Genomic DNA, 18,227 nt, shown 5'->3' on the forward strand with positions numbered 1-18,227 from the left:
CGTGTGACAGTCAAACGCCTTTCTCTGCGTATATACAGCGCGATTTGCCGAGCACAACTGAGTGGGGGGTTGGTTGGGGGTGTTGCGTAGGAGTCGGATTTGGGCTTAACACCGACTCGGGAGCTTTTATACCCGTGGTCCACACGAGAAAATGACGCAGAAATGACACGATGAGGAAGCGGAACAGTGGCCGGCGTGTTTTGCGGGCATACCACCGATGAACAGCGGGTTGGCCAATTTTGCGCATTTTCCAGCGCGGGCAAGCACGGGCAAAAAAAACCCGCAAAATTTTAGCCGTGATTCAGCCGCAAATGTCTGTGTGACCGGCCCCTAAGGTAACCACCTTCCAGGATGAACAGGCTGCAATGGATGTTGCCATTTCAGGAAGGGTCATAAACAAACAATATACAGACATCTTCAACATGAAATATTTTCTCAACCACATCAAGCTTTTTTATTCCACTTTAATTTCAAAAGAAATGTCAAGCCTCTTCTTCACACTTTACACCAACCATATTGGATGGATGCACAAACTTTAAAAAAACAAAAACGGCAAAGTTCTTAGCGTGCTAGAGATACAATGCAGTGTGTTTACATTACACAGAAACGAGGAAGTAGAGGCTGGATCTTTTTATTCGGAGTGGATGCTGGGTGACCTATCAGAGCGCCACATGCCGGTAGCGGTGGAAAGAAGCACTGCAGTACTGTCCTGTACTTGGAAAAAGGTGCACACAATAAAAAATGGTCATAAGTAGGGGAGCGTCCTTATTTGCATTTTAGATACTTCACTAGTTTTACCTTATCCGTTGCACGTTGTCGGACAGGAAATTGTTTAAAGCACATAAGTGTCTTATTTGTTTTAGGAAAATTGAACAAAAAAATATACTTAAATCAACAGCATGTCTGATGTCAGTTATTTGTTCCTAATGTTAAATCGTGCACTTTTAGAAACTTGTGGAACATATATGTATTTCTTACTTATTCGTTCATTTATTTCAGTGTTTCAATTTATTCTTTTCATCCAGACTTTTCACATTTTTGTTTTAAATCGAAAAAAGTTGTTTCGGTACATCCTGACTTGCAAACACTTTAGCTCATGTAGGCCACCGCTCACAGGCAGATGCTCACGCACAGACAACCTGGTGGCCTTTTACACTCCATGTTTTCCCTCTACATTTCCTTTTTTATTTTTTCATTTTTTTCCCGATTCATCCTTTTGATGTGCACACACTCGCAGTTTGTAATAAGGCACTCTAAAATTGCCAAACAAGCTATAAGCCAGAGTAAACATACCTGTAGTCTAAAAAAATAGACAGAATCAAATCCGAACTATAAAACTCAGGCATCCTTGTCTTTCTCTGCACACCCTTTATGTTAGTAGTTTCCAACCTTCACGGAGCCAGGGCAAAATTTTTCATTAAAAAAATATCTAGGCTCATCTGTATTTGAAAATGTTTAAATATGAATCCCCAACACTAGTTTCCTTATGGTTAAAGCTTAAATTACTATGTAGCCTCAATTGACAGTATAAAGATGTTCCTATCATTTGAGGTCACTGTGGCTCAGGAGGTGAGATGGTTTATTAATTTTGGTTAATAGGTTTGCTGTAAATTTTGATTTTGCTTGATTTATAATGTGTTTTTCAAGTTGTAGTATAATTTGTTCCCTGTTGTTTTAGGAAAAATAACAAGAAGAATACTTAAACAAGCAAAAAGAACAACATCCATGGCATCATTAAGTGTGACATTTCAATGAAATTAAAGCATGTCGAGTGAAAATTTGGAAAAAACCAGTCCTTCTAAAATGTTAACAGAAAGGCTGCAAATTGAAATTGGGTCACATGTCCGACATTACTTAAAACAACTTACTGTATTTTTAAAATAATGCGACAATAATTACATTACAACTGTTAACAGTCAATATAGAACAAGAGGGTAGACTGCGCATTAAATTACTCTTGCCCTAATAAGGACCACATTAAATACAATGTTTAAGTGTGTGATTAGATCTTTCATTACCAACGCACACACATACAGAGTTGGAGCTTTTCCATGATTGTGTGTCTCTTTTGCTCTCTGGCTCACCCTCTCTACTATAATCCCCGTTACTGTATCCATATCTTACGAGATTATAATGTAAAGCTCCCTGCTACAAAAAAAGGGCAAGACACTATCACACGTTACGGACTCTACCTCGAGTGGAAGGATTTATTTCCTGACGAAAAACCTTTATCCTGTAATAGATTATGTCTCTAAACAAATCTTATCCTTTTTCAGCTTTTTAATTACTGCACTAAAAGCTTTAAATACAGTTTTATACCAAAGCACTGGAAGCTACTTTATGACATTTTTGTTTCACATTCCAGCCCCTCACACACGTGCGCATGATTCATAATTCATTGCATTTAAGACGAACATACTGGATGTATCATTCATGAGTGCAGAAGGAAAACATTCCCTAATGTGAAAAGAAAAAAGAGAGTGGTGTTACTATAGCAACAACAACCATGGCATCGCTAAGTGTTACATTTCAATGCAAATAAAGCGTTTGTCGAGTGATTTGGAAAAAACAACCAAACCAAAAAAAAAATGTTTACAGTTATTTTATAACTCACTGTAAAGTTTTACTCTCTGAAAAATGAAGAAAAAATAAATTAAATCACATTTTATACAGCTTATTTAAAAATATTTTCAAAATGTGACTAATATTCTTGTCAAAATGTTTGTTCTGTTTTTTTTTTTTTTGTTAAGCAAAATTTAGGTTAATATTCACTTAACTGAGGTGAGGAAATAATGGAAAATGTTCAAAATATATGAATAAATAATCTCAAAAAATGAAGTAACAGTGTGTAATATTTTAACACTATTGATCATGGTAGCTTAGAATGAAACACACTATGGAAGTTTGAGGGAAACCATTTATACAACAATTTCAGTAGCTGCCATGGTCCAGTGCTTGCGGCCCTTCCCCTTCTCCAAGAGATGGCAGCAACACCCCATTTCCAAATCTAATTAGCCAACCTCTACCGTAAATACCCTGAGCTCTCACCTTATGTTGTTGATTTGTTTTGAATGCTACTCAAGACATGCTCTTGCCAAGATGACAAGCTTGTCCTCCCATGACTCTCTTCTTTGCTTCCCTTTTTGTCCCAAGATCTGCCACTCCAGGCATCATCTTAAAGGAATTGCCAAATTTCCTTCTCAAGACTCTCCCTCTCAAGTTTTCCCTCATCAGCTGTCCCGGTTCAACTTCCCCTTATCATTCATGAGTTCTGTTTTGGTTTATTGAATTCACGTCCCATATTGGGGTTTAGTCACATCCCCGTTTTACGTCTCCTTTTGTCCTGCATTTAGGTCCGTCTGAGATCCCATAACGGTAGCCTACTTTCTTATATTCTTGGGTGAGAGAGGATGAATTTTAGCCAGCGACAGGACATGAAAGCTGGTTTTAATTCCTACGAGCAACAACAAAAGCCTGAGTGAGCTGGAGTAGGTCAGAGCTGGTGTAAGTGGCTAGTGTTAGTGGCTAGCAGGAGAAGCTACTAAAAAAGCTCATACAAGATTTAAAAAGCAAAACTGAATTTGTCAAGCATAGAGACCCTGAATTACGCAACTACTTGCATGACCAGCTGTCGAAAGACAAAACAAGCTTTATCTACAAGGATCAGCTAACAATAACAATGAAAACTAGCGGTGAGGCATAGCTTGCAACACAGTGGTGACCATGAGTGGCTAGAAAGGGAACTAGGGGAAAAAAAAGCACCGGATGCCTCAATCACAGTAATCAGCCGTTAACTCCTAAAAGCACCACGTGGACAAACTAGCTTGCAAAAGTCTTCAGACTTTTATGGAAGTAAGATATCAGCCAAACAACAACTTGTTTAATAAAATTGCAGATGTATATTGATTCTATCAAATGAATCCATGTTTATAAGTTATACATGTGTTTTTCCCAATGGCATAAAGTCAGGGGAGGCAGCCTCACCTGTCAACATGGTAATAATAAATTGAAAATATATGAAATTGTTATATTTATTCAGTGTTTAAGTTCTTTATAATTTATCTTCAAAATTTGGGGATTTTCTATGTATTTCTGTATTTCCATAATATGTTATGAATATTGGAAATTATATAAATACATATTACTGTGCTGAGCATCTGCAGATGCAATGAGATGCACGCAATTCCCCTGCCCCATGGCAGAGGGCGAAAGTGAGACCAATAATTCTGATTCGGCACACTCTTCAAGCCCCAAACAGCAAATCAAACCATCCGGTATTTATTTATTTTTTTTCGTTTTTCATGCATTTTTTTTCTTCATAATGCAGGATTACCTATTTACGTATGCTTTTATTCAAAATGAGCAACACAGACTTCATTTATAAGTTAAAGTAATACATTAACACGGTTTTCTATATGCTACACTTGCTTTCATGCTCTGACAATTAAATTATTAATAAGATGTAGATTAATTTATTTGTAAATTTGACTTTGCCTCTTCAAATACGTTCTTGGTTTTTGGCTATTACTTGAATTGATGATGTTTTATTTAAATTTAGTATTTTCACACCACTAGGATGTCGCTGTAAAATACACACTGTGGCTTTAAAAGACCAAGAGTAAAGCTGTATGACCCCAACTGCTTGCACAAAGGAGGAAAATATACAGATAAACACCAATACTGCAGACGAAAATCTTCCATAGGTTTTGACTTTTCCAAAAGGAGGTTGAAAGCTGGCCAATAATTATCCCCAATATCTGAGAAAGCAGGACAGCCAAAGCGGAAGACGAAGCACAATAAGTTCAGCGGCAAAGTATGTAATTACATAAGAAAGCTCAAATTCCAACCTCGGTGGCGTTGCTCCTTGCAGCTCCATCCAAACGCAGCATTACAATGTCCCTGGGCGATTGATCCTTTTAAGAAAGTGCTGCAGAAAATGCTGTGGTATGTACACATACAGTCTAAATTGCAATGCATATATTTCTTTGAGCGACTCCAGCAGGGAGTCCAGTGTTAGCTGGCAGTGTTGGCTTAGTTAGAGGCCACAACAAAGCACAGAGCCTCGATGCCACTCAGAGCTACGCATACACAAGCTGATTGTATTGTATGTCAAAAAAATACACATTCTGGTCAACACTCACAACTAATTCCACCCACCCGAGTAGCAGCAAGGGTAGGACAGCTTTGTTGTGTCCTTTCAAACAGGCTGGCTCGGATGCAGGCTCACTTGGCCAATACCACGTCAACAGATGAAATATGAACAAGGGTGAATAAAAAATGTGCAAAACAGGGTTGGATTTTCCAATACTGAGGGGAGTCGATACATGTTAGCCTTCTTTTGCACTACAGCTCTGCCACATTTTTGAAAAAGCTGTTTATTGATTGTCATAATTTCTCAGTTGTACATTACGTTTGTGGGGTTACTTAAACTGAAATAGACAGCTTTGCCAATTTCATATTTCAGACTGTGGCTTTCCCCATTAAGATATGAAATTGTTTTTACATACAGTATTTTCCGGATTAAAAATCGATCCAGAGTATAAGTCGCACTAGACAAAAACGACATAATTAAAAAGGAAGCACATACATTTATGTCGTACCTGGAGTACAAATCGCACAAAAAAATATATATATAAAAAAATAAAAATCATAAAATTCAGCACCAAAACATACATGTCAATTTTAAAACCAATATAAAATTAAGATAAAATAGAGAACTACAGGCTGAAAATGTGTAAAGTATATTAACATTACATAGTGGACATGTCTGGTAATGTCAGTAACGACGTATTATTTTGAGATTATATAGATACCTCAAGCATAGAGAACATGCTTACCAAACTATCAGCTTCACTTCAAAATACTAAATTCAATACAATATTCATCCTTGGTGTTACTCTTACAGGTAAACAACTCCTCGAATATGGTAAGTAGACTTTAAATGAAAAGAACATGTTTTGCATGATTCCCATCATGTTTAATTGTATTATTTGTAAAAAATAACATTTACCAATAATTCACTTTTAAAATGTCTTTATTATTTTGATTAACATTTTTATTTAAACACAAATTATAATAGTCATGACATCACACATTTCTCAGATTTAATTATTTTATTTATTTTATGGAATTTGTGTTATTCATGGATGACATAAATACTACTATTACTAGTGTTACCTCTAAAACTAAATGATAACAGTTGATATTGTGTCACGAACCAGGACAGGAAACAGGAATGAGAACCCAATCGCGTAACGTTACTCACAATTTATCAGGGAGAAGAGGAATGCGCGCACACTAGATCCAGGTTAAGATGGTCGCGGAAGTAGATTCAAATCAAACAAATCGGGCAAAAAATAAAACAGGATCAAAACAGAGGCAAAAACGGAGATTCACAGGACTTGGCATATCAAACTGAGTCTAGCAGAAGTTTCGCAGAAGCTCTGACACCAGGCAACTCACGAGACTGCGTTTAAGTAGTCCGGCAGCAATCTGTCAACGCGTTTCAGCTGGTGTCATTGGGCGGGACCAATTGGGCGCCGTGGCAACCATGACAGAACCTGGCGCCACACAGCGGGGACCAATTGGGCGCCATTGTAACCATGACATATTGAATCAGTCTCATCATCTGTATATATTGTAATTCCGATAATATTGTTTTTTTTTCTCACGCAATAAAGAAGTTAAGGCTTTGGGTCTTATTTTGATTAAAATTTAAGGTGGGTTTAAATGTTGATTTCAAGAGTAACTAACTAACTAACTAACTGAGTGATTGAGATGCTGAGTGATTTACTGAGAAAAAAAAACAAACGATTGAAACTATGGTTCTATAGTGATTCGGGAAACATGAACACAATGCATTCGAATAAAGGCTGCAAAGATGAGGAGAATGCATGTTGTCATCACAATCAACAGAAAGGAGGATGCTGAATCAGGACTGGTCAGGTGCTCTCGCACACACACGCAAAGACAAAAACTCGGGTTGTTTACAATATATCAAAGAAATTACAAGCTTTCACGTTCAAACGCCAACTATTTAACAGACACAAGACAGCCGCACATATAACGAATAATAAGTGGGTGGAACACTGTCAGTCAATAACATGAGGCATTTTCTATGCTGAGAAATCCAGATAAGCTCAGCACAGTCCAGTATCTAGTGGCACTCTGGGGTACTATGTCTGGTCACTCGGACGCCATTGTGAACAGTACTGTCATATAAAACAAGCTAATTGCTTAAAATATTGGTTCTCACAATAGAGGTGCATAAACATAAGTGTGTGCGTGAAGGCACTTTGATGTATTTGAAATTTTAAAATAATGTACTACAAAAATTGATATATTGACATGTTTTAGGGGTTATTATTGTTTTTTAACATTTGTCTTTTGCAATTTACCTAATTTCCTAGTGAAAAGCTTACCATTTTAGCTAGATTCTAAGTTTAAAAAAACCCAAAAATGTTTAATTACGTGTATACATTCTTATTAAAGTATTTTAGCATTACGTTTTCTGATTGATAAGTTTAGGGGACAATCAGAAGAACGACAGAAAACATCATTGAATCTTGAACTTGCAAGAACAGGGAAGCCCTAGCCTCCAAAAACAAATGGTTACAGTAGCAGATCCGCGCTATAGGGTGTGCTCAAAGAATAGCAACATGATTGGCCAAAAGTGACAATGATGTGCAATGTGCCTAATCATCAAAATAACGAACAACAGTGATGAATAATAATTGCATTCTATACATTCTCCTCTAACGGTGTCCAAAATTATTAACAGAATTAATGCATTATTTTGGGACATTTCATATTTTGTTTGACTGTTCACTTCAAATTTCCAGTGAAATGAAATGCAAAAGTTTATTTTTTCTGATTTACTTTGCTTTTTTAAAAATCAAATTTCAACGGTAAAAAAAAGAAAAAAAAGAAGAAAGAAACTATTTCAATGCTTTTATAATAAAAAGTAAAAACATAAAAACATAATACTATATTTTTAAAAAGAAATCAAATTGCAGATTAAAAAAAGATCAATGAATAAGAAACATAAATACCAAATTTGCCTGCTCATGATACAATCTTTTTAAACTGGTTTATGGTTTGTAGCAGTGGCACAGTGGGTGACTGGTAAGCACCCCATCTCAAAGTTCATAGGTCCCAAGCTCAATTCCTACTACTGGCTTCCCCGTGTGGAGTTTGCATGTTATCTTCTTGCCTAAGCGGGTTTTCTCCGGTGATACGTATCTAGTTTAATAGACACTCTAAATAAGGAGAGAAGATATCAATGAATTTTGAACCTGCAAGACGATCAGGAGAGGACAGTACAAAACCCTCAAGATTTAAAAGTCAAACCTGTTCTAAAAGTCCACTCGAGCCCTCTCTTTTCATCAAATCTCCAAAGTTAAAACATGCAGAAAAATCCTAAAAGTTCTAGAAATTATGATGCATAAAGTGCACAAGATCTCAAGTCAATAATAGTCGAAATAACCCAACCCTGGCATCATAAGCAATCTTCCTTGTAAGACAGCAAAATAAAAGAAAATGTGCGAATAAACATTTAAGGATTTTCTCACCATCCAGGCACTTCAATTTCCTACTACGTCCAATAAAATTATTTATGACAGGTTGATTGGCAGGTCCACATTAAGTTCGAGGGAGCATGTGAATGGTTGTCTCCTTGTGCCCTGCATCTGGCTGGCAACCAGTCCAGAGTGTCCCAAATTAAGGACAATTGGTCAGAAAATGACTGAATGAATAACGTATTTATACTTTCTTACCGAATTAATTTTGGATGGAGTTTATTTTAAACATCCTCAGTGAAAGGGGGGGTGGGGGGGGGGTTATTTGGCTTCATTATCCACAAGTATAATATTAGTTTCCACTGCAATGCAGATGACACTCAACTGTATGTGCCACTGGAGACAACTGGACAGTTAAGTTGTAGAAATCTGGAGGCTTGCCTTACTGAGATTCAAAATTGTGTCACTTAAGTTTTTGCGCCTTAACCCAGAAAAAAATGAAATGTTGATTATTGGTCCAGCTCATTGTTGTGAGTTGGTTTCAAACACTGCCCTGAACCTAGACAAATGTAATATCACCCATAGTGACTCGGTCGAAAATCTAGGTGTTATATTTGATCCTAATCTGTCATTTCAGTCACACGTGAAAAATATTACTGGAATAGCTTTAAACCACCTCCATAATATTGCGAAGATTCGTTCGATGCTGTCCCAATCAGATGCAGAGGTTTTAATTAACGCGTTTATTACTTCTCGGCTTGATTACTGTTATGTATTGCTTTCTGGTCTCCCGACGTCTAGCTTTAAAAGTTTGCAGCTGGTTCAGAATGCAGCAGCCAGGCTTTTGACTAATACCAAAAAGTTTGAACATATTACTCCTGTATTGGCCAACTTGCACTGGCTCCCAGTCCACTTAAGATGTGACTTTAAGGTTCTCTTATTAGCACACAAATGTTTGCATGGACTTGCACCCTCTTATCTCTCTGATTTGATTTCCCCCTATGTTCCTGCACGGAGCCTCCGCTCGGAAAATGCCGGTCTACTTGTGACACCGAGAGCTAAAAAGTCTGCAGGCTTGAAAGCGTTCTCCATCCGGGCCCCGGTGCTATGGAATGCCCTGCCACCGGAGATAAGATCTGCAACCTCAATGGAAGTTTTGAAATCTCGACTTAAGACACACGCAAAAGCATATGATTGATGCCCACCTCATATTTTGTATTGTCCTGTCTTTTTCCGACTCCCTGCCTGGTGGTGATACGAAGAAGGACGATTTGAGATGAGTTAGTGGACCAGCGTCTGACCTTGAAGCATGTCAACGCCTGCATTGACCAGCTGGCAGAGATGGGAAGCTGCGTCGTGGCCGTCATAGACTTTCTGGACTAGTTTACAGGCTGGTGGCGTCGTTGCTCTCATGGACTTTCCGGACAAATTTTCAACATGTTACCTAGTGTTTACTATGTTTGTGTATTGTAATTGTAAATCTATTTCACCCTCGTCATTCTGGACGGGGGATTACCACTTGTGAGGCCCCTTCTAAAGGTTTCTCTTTTTCCTCACGCTGAGGTTTTGAGTTGTTCCTTGCCCGCATGTCCGTTTAAGATCAGGTAATTGTAATCCTGTGCAGTCCTTTGAGACATTTTTGTGATTAAGAGCTATATAAATAAATGTGACTTGACTTGACTTGAAAACAAAAATTACTGCAGGAACATTAATGGAAAAAGCTTAACAAACGCTGCCTTAAAACAGTGATTGTCAACTGGTCTGACTTCAGGACACTCCATCCAAACCTAACCGAAGAAACAAACCAAACCAAGCAAAAACAACAACAACAACAAACAGTATTCAAATGTATTGAACAAGATTGTGCAATTTAAACCATGTATTTCAAAAAATATATAACCAGCAAAATCAGAACAACTTCAACAAATAATACTCCTAAAAGGGCAGTGTGTATACTTTAGCAACTCCCAATCTGTCACAAAAGCAAAATACGTAACGCAAAGTGATGCAATGCATATTGTATGATTTGATACTTAACACTTCCCAAAAAAACGTTTTCTCTCAGTGAGTCATGATTTTGTATCAGTATTATCACACACACGCCGCTGCCTGTCAATGCCAAGATCTGGCTCATCCCTGAAGAGTGGGATGGTGATTTACAACGAAAGAAATCGGACACCAAATGATGCAAGTGCTGTATCAGAGTCAAATCAAGAAGACTCTCCTACTACTGGTAAAGATTGCAATCAGTACTGTTTCATGTGCGGGAGCAACCACCTACCCAAAATCCAGCCTGGCGAGGGATGGGCATTGCTAGGCTGTACCTGCCCAAAACACACCACAGGAAGTGGTGCCCCTACAACCCAGGTGGTTAAGGGATCCATGAGGCGTGAATATTAAAATAGCACTAGTTAAAGTAAGTATTAAAGTAAATATACATAATGATCTGAATTTTAGGAAATACATGCATGTAATACATCTAAACATACTTAATAATAATAAGAATAATAATGCATTGTACTTCCAAGCACCTTTCAGGACACCCAAGGTTGCTGTACATATAGTACATTGAAAAATGTGTATATATTTGACATGACATAAGCCTCTCCATAAATGTCGGCCATTTTGCTGCTACAGTTACCCGAAAACAACAAAAACCTTACAAAATACTTTGTGCAGTTTAATTACTTTGAGTCTCTGTAGTTTGAAATCTTCTTTTTTAGCATTTCGTTTTTGGTTGCACTACACTAGGGTCCTCTTACATGATGCCTGTGGGCACCAGGTGGCCCTCCTAAGACCACATGAGTAGCCCACAGACTGGTTCTGAAAATAGATCATGGGCAATTGTGAATTTCTGGCAATTTTGATTTCTGACTGGCATGATGTTTAGTGGTGGACTGAGCATCTAATAATTTTAAGCTGGTAATATGATAAGAAAAACATAGTAATAACTGGTTATTTTAGAAATTAGTATCAAACTGGTAGCCCTTTCTGGTAGCCCTAATCAGTTACAACAAAAGTAGCTCTTAGCTTCAAAAGGGTTGGCAACCTCTGCACTACACAATACAGCAACATACAGTGGTCAAATCATACACAATGTCTCTTTAATGCTCAATTAGTTGCATTGTTAATGAAATAAAAAAACGTTGTCTTTTAAATAGTATAATCTATATCTCATTTATTTCCGGTTGCCTCTGCATTTTGCCATGCTCAACAGATACCGGAGACCAGGGCAGACAACTCTGAAAAGTTGCCTGCCCAGCCATAAAGTTGCCTGCCCCATTTTTCACAAATTGAAACATAATAAGACAACTCATCGCAAAAAAAACATTGCTGCAAAGTATTAAGGATTGATAATCAGAATATATAACAGAACAACACTTTAAAATTAAGTTTATCATACATCTACTTATAACATTCATTGCATGTATATGACATTGCTGTTTTGCCATCAGTATGTACCTGTATTTACTCATCTTCATTCATGCAATTTTTGCGTTGCGTCGTCTGTACAAGCCACGCAAACTCCTCTTTCCACGGTGCTTTACGTTCTGTAGTGTCATACATTTTGTTAGCTTCTTTTGAATCTTTCTTCTGGGGCTGAGGTTTTGGCTTGATTCCTAAGGAGTCAGCTCGGTAGCCTAGATGGTAGGGCGCCCGCTCCGAGACTGGGAGGTCGCTGGTTCAAGCCTCAGCCGAGTCATACCTAAGACTTACAACATTGGTACTCATTGCCTCCCTGCTTGGCGCTCGGCATTAAGGGTTGGAATTGGGGGGTTTGGTCACCTAATGACTAAAATGGCTGCGCCCTGTTTGGCTGCGGCTGCATCGGCTCGCTTCAGTATAACTGTACGGGTCAGGTGTATCGACATTTCGTTCTGTGCGCATGGTTACAAAGAATGACAATGAAAGTAAATTCTTTTCTTTCTATTATTCTTTCTATGATAACGAATGTTTCCAGTCTTTTTCTGTCGTGTGAAATGGCGGGTTTCAAATCACATTTGCAGGGCCTTATCACCATCTACTGATAGGAGGTGTAATTGACCCTCAGAATTTTTTTCTTAGTATTATCCTGCCAAGGCAAAGGCCCATTAAAATGGGACCGCGGTGCACCAGTTGAGAAACCCTGCCTTAAAACATAACTAACAATGTCCCATAAAGATACAGTATGCTAAATGTAGTACATTAAGCGATAAAGGCTGACGATTACTCAAAACAACTGATCTTGCAAATTTCCAGCCTGAATGTACCACACGATGTTAACTGCAGATTTTTAACTACGGGGCGATAGGTTGCGTGATTAATCAGACAATCCTTTCACAGAGTGAACGTGTTCCGTTTTTTTGCTGCACTTGCAAAGAAAAAGCGCGAAAACAACATTGGGTGCAGTGCAGCAGATGCAACACAATGGCTGGAAAATCTATGATCCACTCGAATCAAACCCGGGATACAAAGGGGGCTGCGGGCGACACAAGAGGACGGTCGACTGAAAGAGGAACGATGTGTGTCGTCTATTGCTATGGCCTGATGATTATTAGAACTCCATTGTGCTATGTGTGCGCCAGTGGCATCCCCTTCCACTGCCGTCTATTCGGACTTCCTGACCCAGAATGATCTTGTCTCATGCGAATGGGCCGATGTGCCCGGAGCTTTATGATGTGAATGATGTGAGACCGACTTGGGCCACAAGGCATAAGACTTTCAGGTCCAAACATCAAGTCCTATATCGCCCGTTTGATAGAATGACAGACTGATGAGCGATGATGGATCCCTAGATTGATGCAGTACAGTCGTACCTCTACTTACGAATGTCTCTACATATGAACGTTTCAGGTTACGAAGTGCGTGACCGGAAAGATAAAGCCTCGAGTTACAAAGGCGTTTCAGGATACAAAGTAAAAAATACAGTACGGTATGAGCTGCCAATAGCCGCTCACAGTTTCCTGAACGTAAACAAACTGGCTATCGCTTGAAAGCTGCCTGGCAACCCAGTGCACATGTGTAATCCCAGCATGCTCTTTATGTCACCGTTACAGTTCAGATAAGAGGAGGGCGAGGGGTACCAGCAAGATGGCGGGGAGAAGCTTAATTAGAATCAAAGACATTTTAGCAAAATCCAATGAAGTCCCGAATTTGTGGAACAAAAACACCCAGAAAAAGTGTTTACTAGTCGGGTTATCACTCATTATGATGACGTCTGCCTCGCGCATTTTCGACAGATTTTTAAAAGCCGGCAAAATCAGACATGATTAAATCCTTCTTTCAAGAAAAGCAAGGCAAAAAAGTACATGGATATTTTTATTATTTCCTTTATTTGTTTATTTTTACATTATGTGCTTCTTGTTTTATGTTTATTGTGCAGTAATCTAATCTTAACATGTATTCGTTTCATGAATTGAAGCTTTGTGGGGCTTGGAACGGATAAGCAGGGCGGCACAGTGGATGAGTGGTTAAAACAAAAGTACAGCAGTGGATCACTACTGATTGGGTCTGGCTCCGTTAAGCTAGCTTATCAGTTACCACGATGTACTGGAAAATGCTTTGAACGATGCTCTATAGCAGACTACAGGATGCAAAATTGCATCATTATAAATGAATTGCTTTCAATGACACTACCATTGTTCTTTATTATTTGCAAAAAATGACAACATTAATGTATTACATCTTGTGTATTTTACTACTGTCCGGTGGCCAGGAGATGTGTGCAGCACAATTGCCCTCTAAATTCAGGAAATATACATAAAAGGGGTGAAAACTGTTGTACAATATTCTTTGAGATGTTTTTTTTTGTTTGTTTTTTAAATGTGTAAGTAGAGTAGACCACCGGGATAGGATGACACTACTTTTTGAAATGTTCACTTTACGGATGTATTTTCAGCGTTTTTTACAGCTTGTTCCCCACTGTACGACATCAACAACAAAAACGTTACGGTTTTTATGTGTATGTAGAGTAAAGAAACCAAGATGCCTGTCATATTAAATTCTGGGTTGCATTTGGCCAGTAACCCAGTATAATAAAAATGTCTCTCTCTTACTTCAGTGCAGAATCTAATGCATTTTCTAAAGACCTAGCAAGTCAGCAATAGAATACTGTATTTTCTTCACTGTACTTATTTGCTATGGGTCACAAGGATTAGGATTAGAAATAAAGAGATACAAAAGACGCATGTATCATTACCTTTGCTAAATTGCATAGCCATAACCAATGGACAATCGGGACAATGATAAAAAATAGGAAGGCAATTAAAGCAAGCAAATAGTTAAATGGTATGACAATCCTAGCAAGCGGACATTTGAAAACCTATTTTTTTCTTTAAATCTTCCATCACTGGCCTCTTCCCACTTCTGCATCCACCCAGTACGCAACTCTACCATCTCAAGTCACATCACCCCAAAGGTAAATAAAATGTCATGTTTCCTATAGATGTATTTATATTTATAATGGTATCTAATCATCTCATCTCATCTCATCAGCCGTACCGCTTATCCTCATTAGGGTCGCGGGGGGGCTGGAGCCCATCCCAGCCATCTCCAGGCAGTGGGCAGGGGACACCCTGAACTGGTTGCCAGCCAATCGCAGGGCACACAGGGACAGACAACTCATTCGCTCATTCACACCTAGGGACAATTTGGACCGGCCAATTCACCTGAAATGCATGTTTTTGGAATGTGGGAGGAAACCGGAGTGCCCGGAGGAAACCCACGCAAGCACGGGGAGAACATACAAACTCCGCACAGGAAGTCTGGAGCTGGATTTGAACCCACAACAGGTTCCCATGACATGAACTGTGCCGCACAAGCGCTAACCACTGCGCCGTCATATGAATGTATATTACACCTAAGTCGTACATACTATAAACTAGTTATATTTAAATGTTTGTATCTGGGGTACCAGAGGTTTGGAAAATATTAGCTACACATTAACATTGGTTTCTGTCCCCCACTATACAACAATTTCACGTTATGATCCCCAACTCATAACTGATAAATCTCATATACTGGGGCTGTACTGTATATAAATATTTGAATGTGATGTTTAATTAATAAATAACACACCGTTTAATGTTTTCTGGTAAGATCAAATAGACTTATAACATTTGATTTATAATTTGCTGTTCCCTTATGAAATGAACCAATCTTAAAAAAATAGTTATTTAGGTTTCCAAAGGCATAAGCTAATTTACTGCCAATGACGGCCATAGACATTTTGGACATTAAATTTTTCACTGCTATTGACAGCTGTTGACGTCAACGGTAGTGAATGATTTAGATTAATTCTTTTGTGATTACATGAGTTGAAATGCTTTTGGGATAAAAAACAAGACAAAACAAAAACTTTAAGTTGTTTTCGCAAGATGGCACATTTCCATTTATTAGAGTCTGCAGCATAACCTCTGTGATGAATGACCCTTCACTGTCATAGTAATCCATTGTTACAAAACATTTTTCCTTTCGAAAGGACCATAAAACATTTTGATTGGTTGTGGTTGACGGCCGCTTAAGCTAGGATCCCGATCAAAAAATAAAAATGAAAAATAAATAAAAAGAGTTGGGGACGTGGCTGGGATGTATCATTAAGCACCCGGAGCTTTATTTTCCATATGGCCTGGTTCCAGAGAGTAGTGAACAAACAATCAATTTCCGTTTTTTACTCTCTCACACACAAATATACTCATTCGCATGCCCCCTGACCACGACTAAAGTGACATATTTAAACAGGACTTAAGCCTTGTGGTGCTGTGAACATTTCAAAGCATAATATATTGCAAACAACACACACTGCTAATTCTGTGCACTTGAACTGAACTTGCAACCATTATGATTAGTATTTTTTATTGAATTGCTCGAGGTTTCCTGTGTTTATAGCCGGTTAGGTAAGCTAGGGCCAATGGTCGATTAAAAAACAAACAGTTTAAAAACAAAACAAAAAAGAGAGGAACTATTAAGACTACTTGTTTGTTACGCTTATACAATATAAAATGTATCAACTAATTTTAAAGTATATATTTAAGACCGAGTTTTATTTTACATTATTTTTTTAGAAGGGTAACATTGATAACACTTACGATGTTAACCAAAATTGGTAAAAATTATTTATAAGTTAATTAAATGGTGCTTTAAATAAGACCGTTTCAAAAAAGGGCATTCAAATTATCCTACTAAAAATGGTAATATCATTAAACAGTATTCCTTAGCAATGGAGGGCACGATCCTAATACTTCCACTTTCAATTTCCCACTTCAAATTGTTTATATTCCTCTTCCTTCCACTTATTTGGTGAGGGGATACTTCCTTTAGGAATTAGGAACATACTTCCTGCTTACCATGTCATCATTTCGAGCTGCATTTTTTGCATGTAATATTCAGTAGACGACAATTGTTCATTTACGTTTTTGAAACTAGTTACAACAATAAACTGTAGTATTTAAAAACATATTTAGCCAGATAAGTCTTACATTTTACCCTTGTGCTTTAAAGTGTCCCGCAGACCACTCTTTAGGAATTTAAGTTTCATAACTCAAACCAACATAAACACATATAATTTGTCTATTCATGATTGCTTCAAGCTGGATGTACAGTAACGTAGAAGGGGTGTGACTACGTTGAAGCAAGGAATTACACAGTTGATTTTATGAAACTGGGCTTGTGTCATTCACCCTTGCACCCTACTTTATGCTTTGCTGGGGATTTGGACTTTCTTACCCTTATTGTGAACACGATATGCTAGAAACAATAAGAAAAAGTTAGGGGAAGGTGGAGTAATGGGATTGAGCCTAAAACTCCTTATTTTATAAATAAGACGGAAGAAATACATTTGAAACCATGCATTTTTGTATTGTGTTTAGATCAAACTCTTTGTATGTGTGTGCTAATGGGGATACTTTAAAACACACTAATCATTATAAGTATGGATAATGATCTTATTTTACTAATCTTTTAGACACAGCTATTTTCAGATTCAGATTCAGATTCAGATCTACTTTATTGTCATTCTAGTACACGTGTATACAGAACGAAATGTCGATGCATCTGACCCCCACAGTTTCCTTGAATGTACAGATATAAATAAAGTTGTATTGTATTTTGGCTACGTATAGTATTTTACCATAGTGCCGATAGTGCAAGAAGAGTAGCTAACCAGATGTGCAAAATGGGCAGTCAGGTTAACAAGTCAGGTACACAGTAACATTAACACTGTAACAATAACGCTGTAATTACAATAGTGCAGAGAGCAATGTGCAAGGAGTGGCAAGCTATAAAAAACTGCCAGTAGTGCAAAAAGTCAGATTAACAGCCGTTTAGATTTAAGTTAACTATATGTTAGTATTCCATAGATTAGTGTTTCCTAACCATTTTCGAGCCAAGGCATACTTTTTTGATCAAGAAATATTCAGGCACACCATTCGTCGAAAATATTTAAAATAAATTCCAGGCTCCAATTTCATTTTAAAAGGTTAAATTATCATGTTGCTTAAATTCACAGTATCAAGTTTTTTTTATATCATTTGTGGTCACTGTGGCTCAGCAAGTAATACAAATTAATGATGCTGGTCAATAATGTTTATGTTATTTTTTATTGTACTATCTTTTTAACCTGTTTTTCGAGAGTTAGGGTTATATATTGATAATGAGGAAAACCATCTGCTGGCAAAACAACAATGAATTATTACATACTAACTTTTTTTTAAATAAGAAAATGATTCAAATCAG

At 37.8% G+C, this 18,227-nt stretch overlaps 1 protein-coding gene across 9 annotated transcripts in view; it reads right to left on the minus strand.

Moving 5' to 3' along the window:
- The window catches only part of shank3a (SH3 and multiple ankyrin repeat domains 3a), a 292,611-nt gene that overhangs the window by 169,788 nt on the left and 104,596 nt on the right, over positions 1–18,227 (minus strand). Inside the window, exon 1 of one of the 9 annotated variants that reach the window (XM_088339882.1) lies at positions 4,848–4,996. The exons of the other annotated variants lie outside the window; for them this stretch is intronic. Coding sequence (XP_088196008.1) covers positions 4,848–4,889 — 42 coding nt within the window. The 5' untranslated portion in view covers positions 4,890–4,996. Of the gene's footprint in view, positions 1–4,847; positions 4,997–18,227 lie in introns of those variants that run through there. 9 annotated transcript variants of the gene reach the window in all.

The sequence above is a fragment of the Urocampus carinirostris genome, chromosome 7, assembly GCF_059441175.1.
Source record: "Urocampus carinirostris isolate Australia breed hairy pipefish chromosome 7, RoL_Ucar_1.0, whole genome shotgun sequence".
Classification (NCBI taxonomy): Eukaryota; Metazoa; Chordata; class Actinopteri; order Syngnathiformes; family Syngnathidae; genus Urocampus; species Urocampus carinirostris.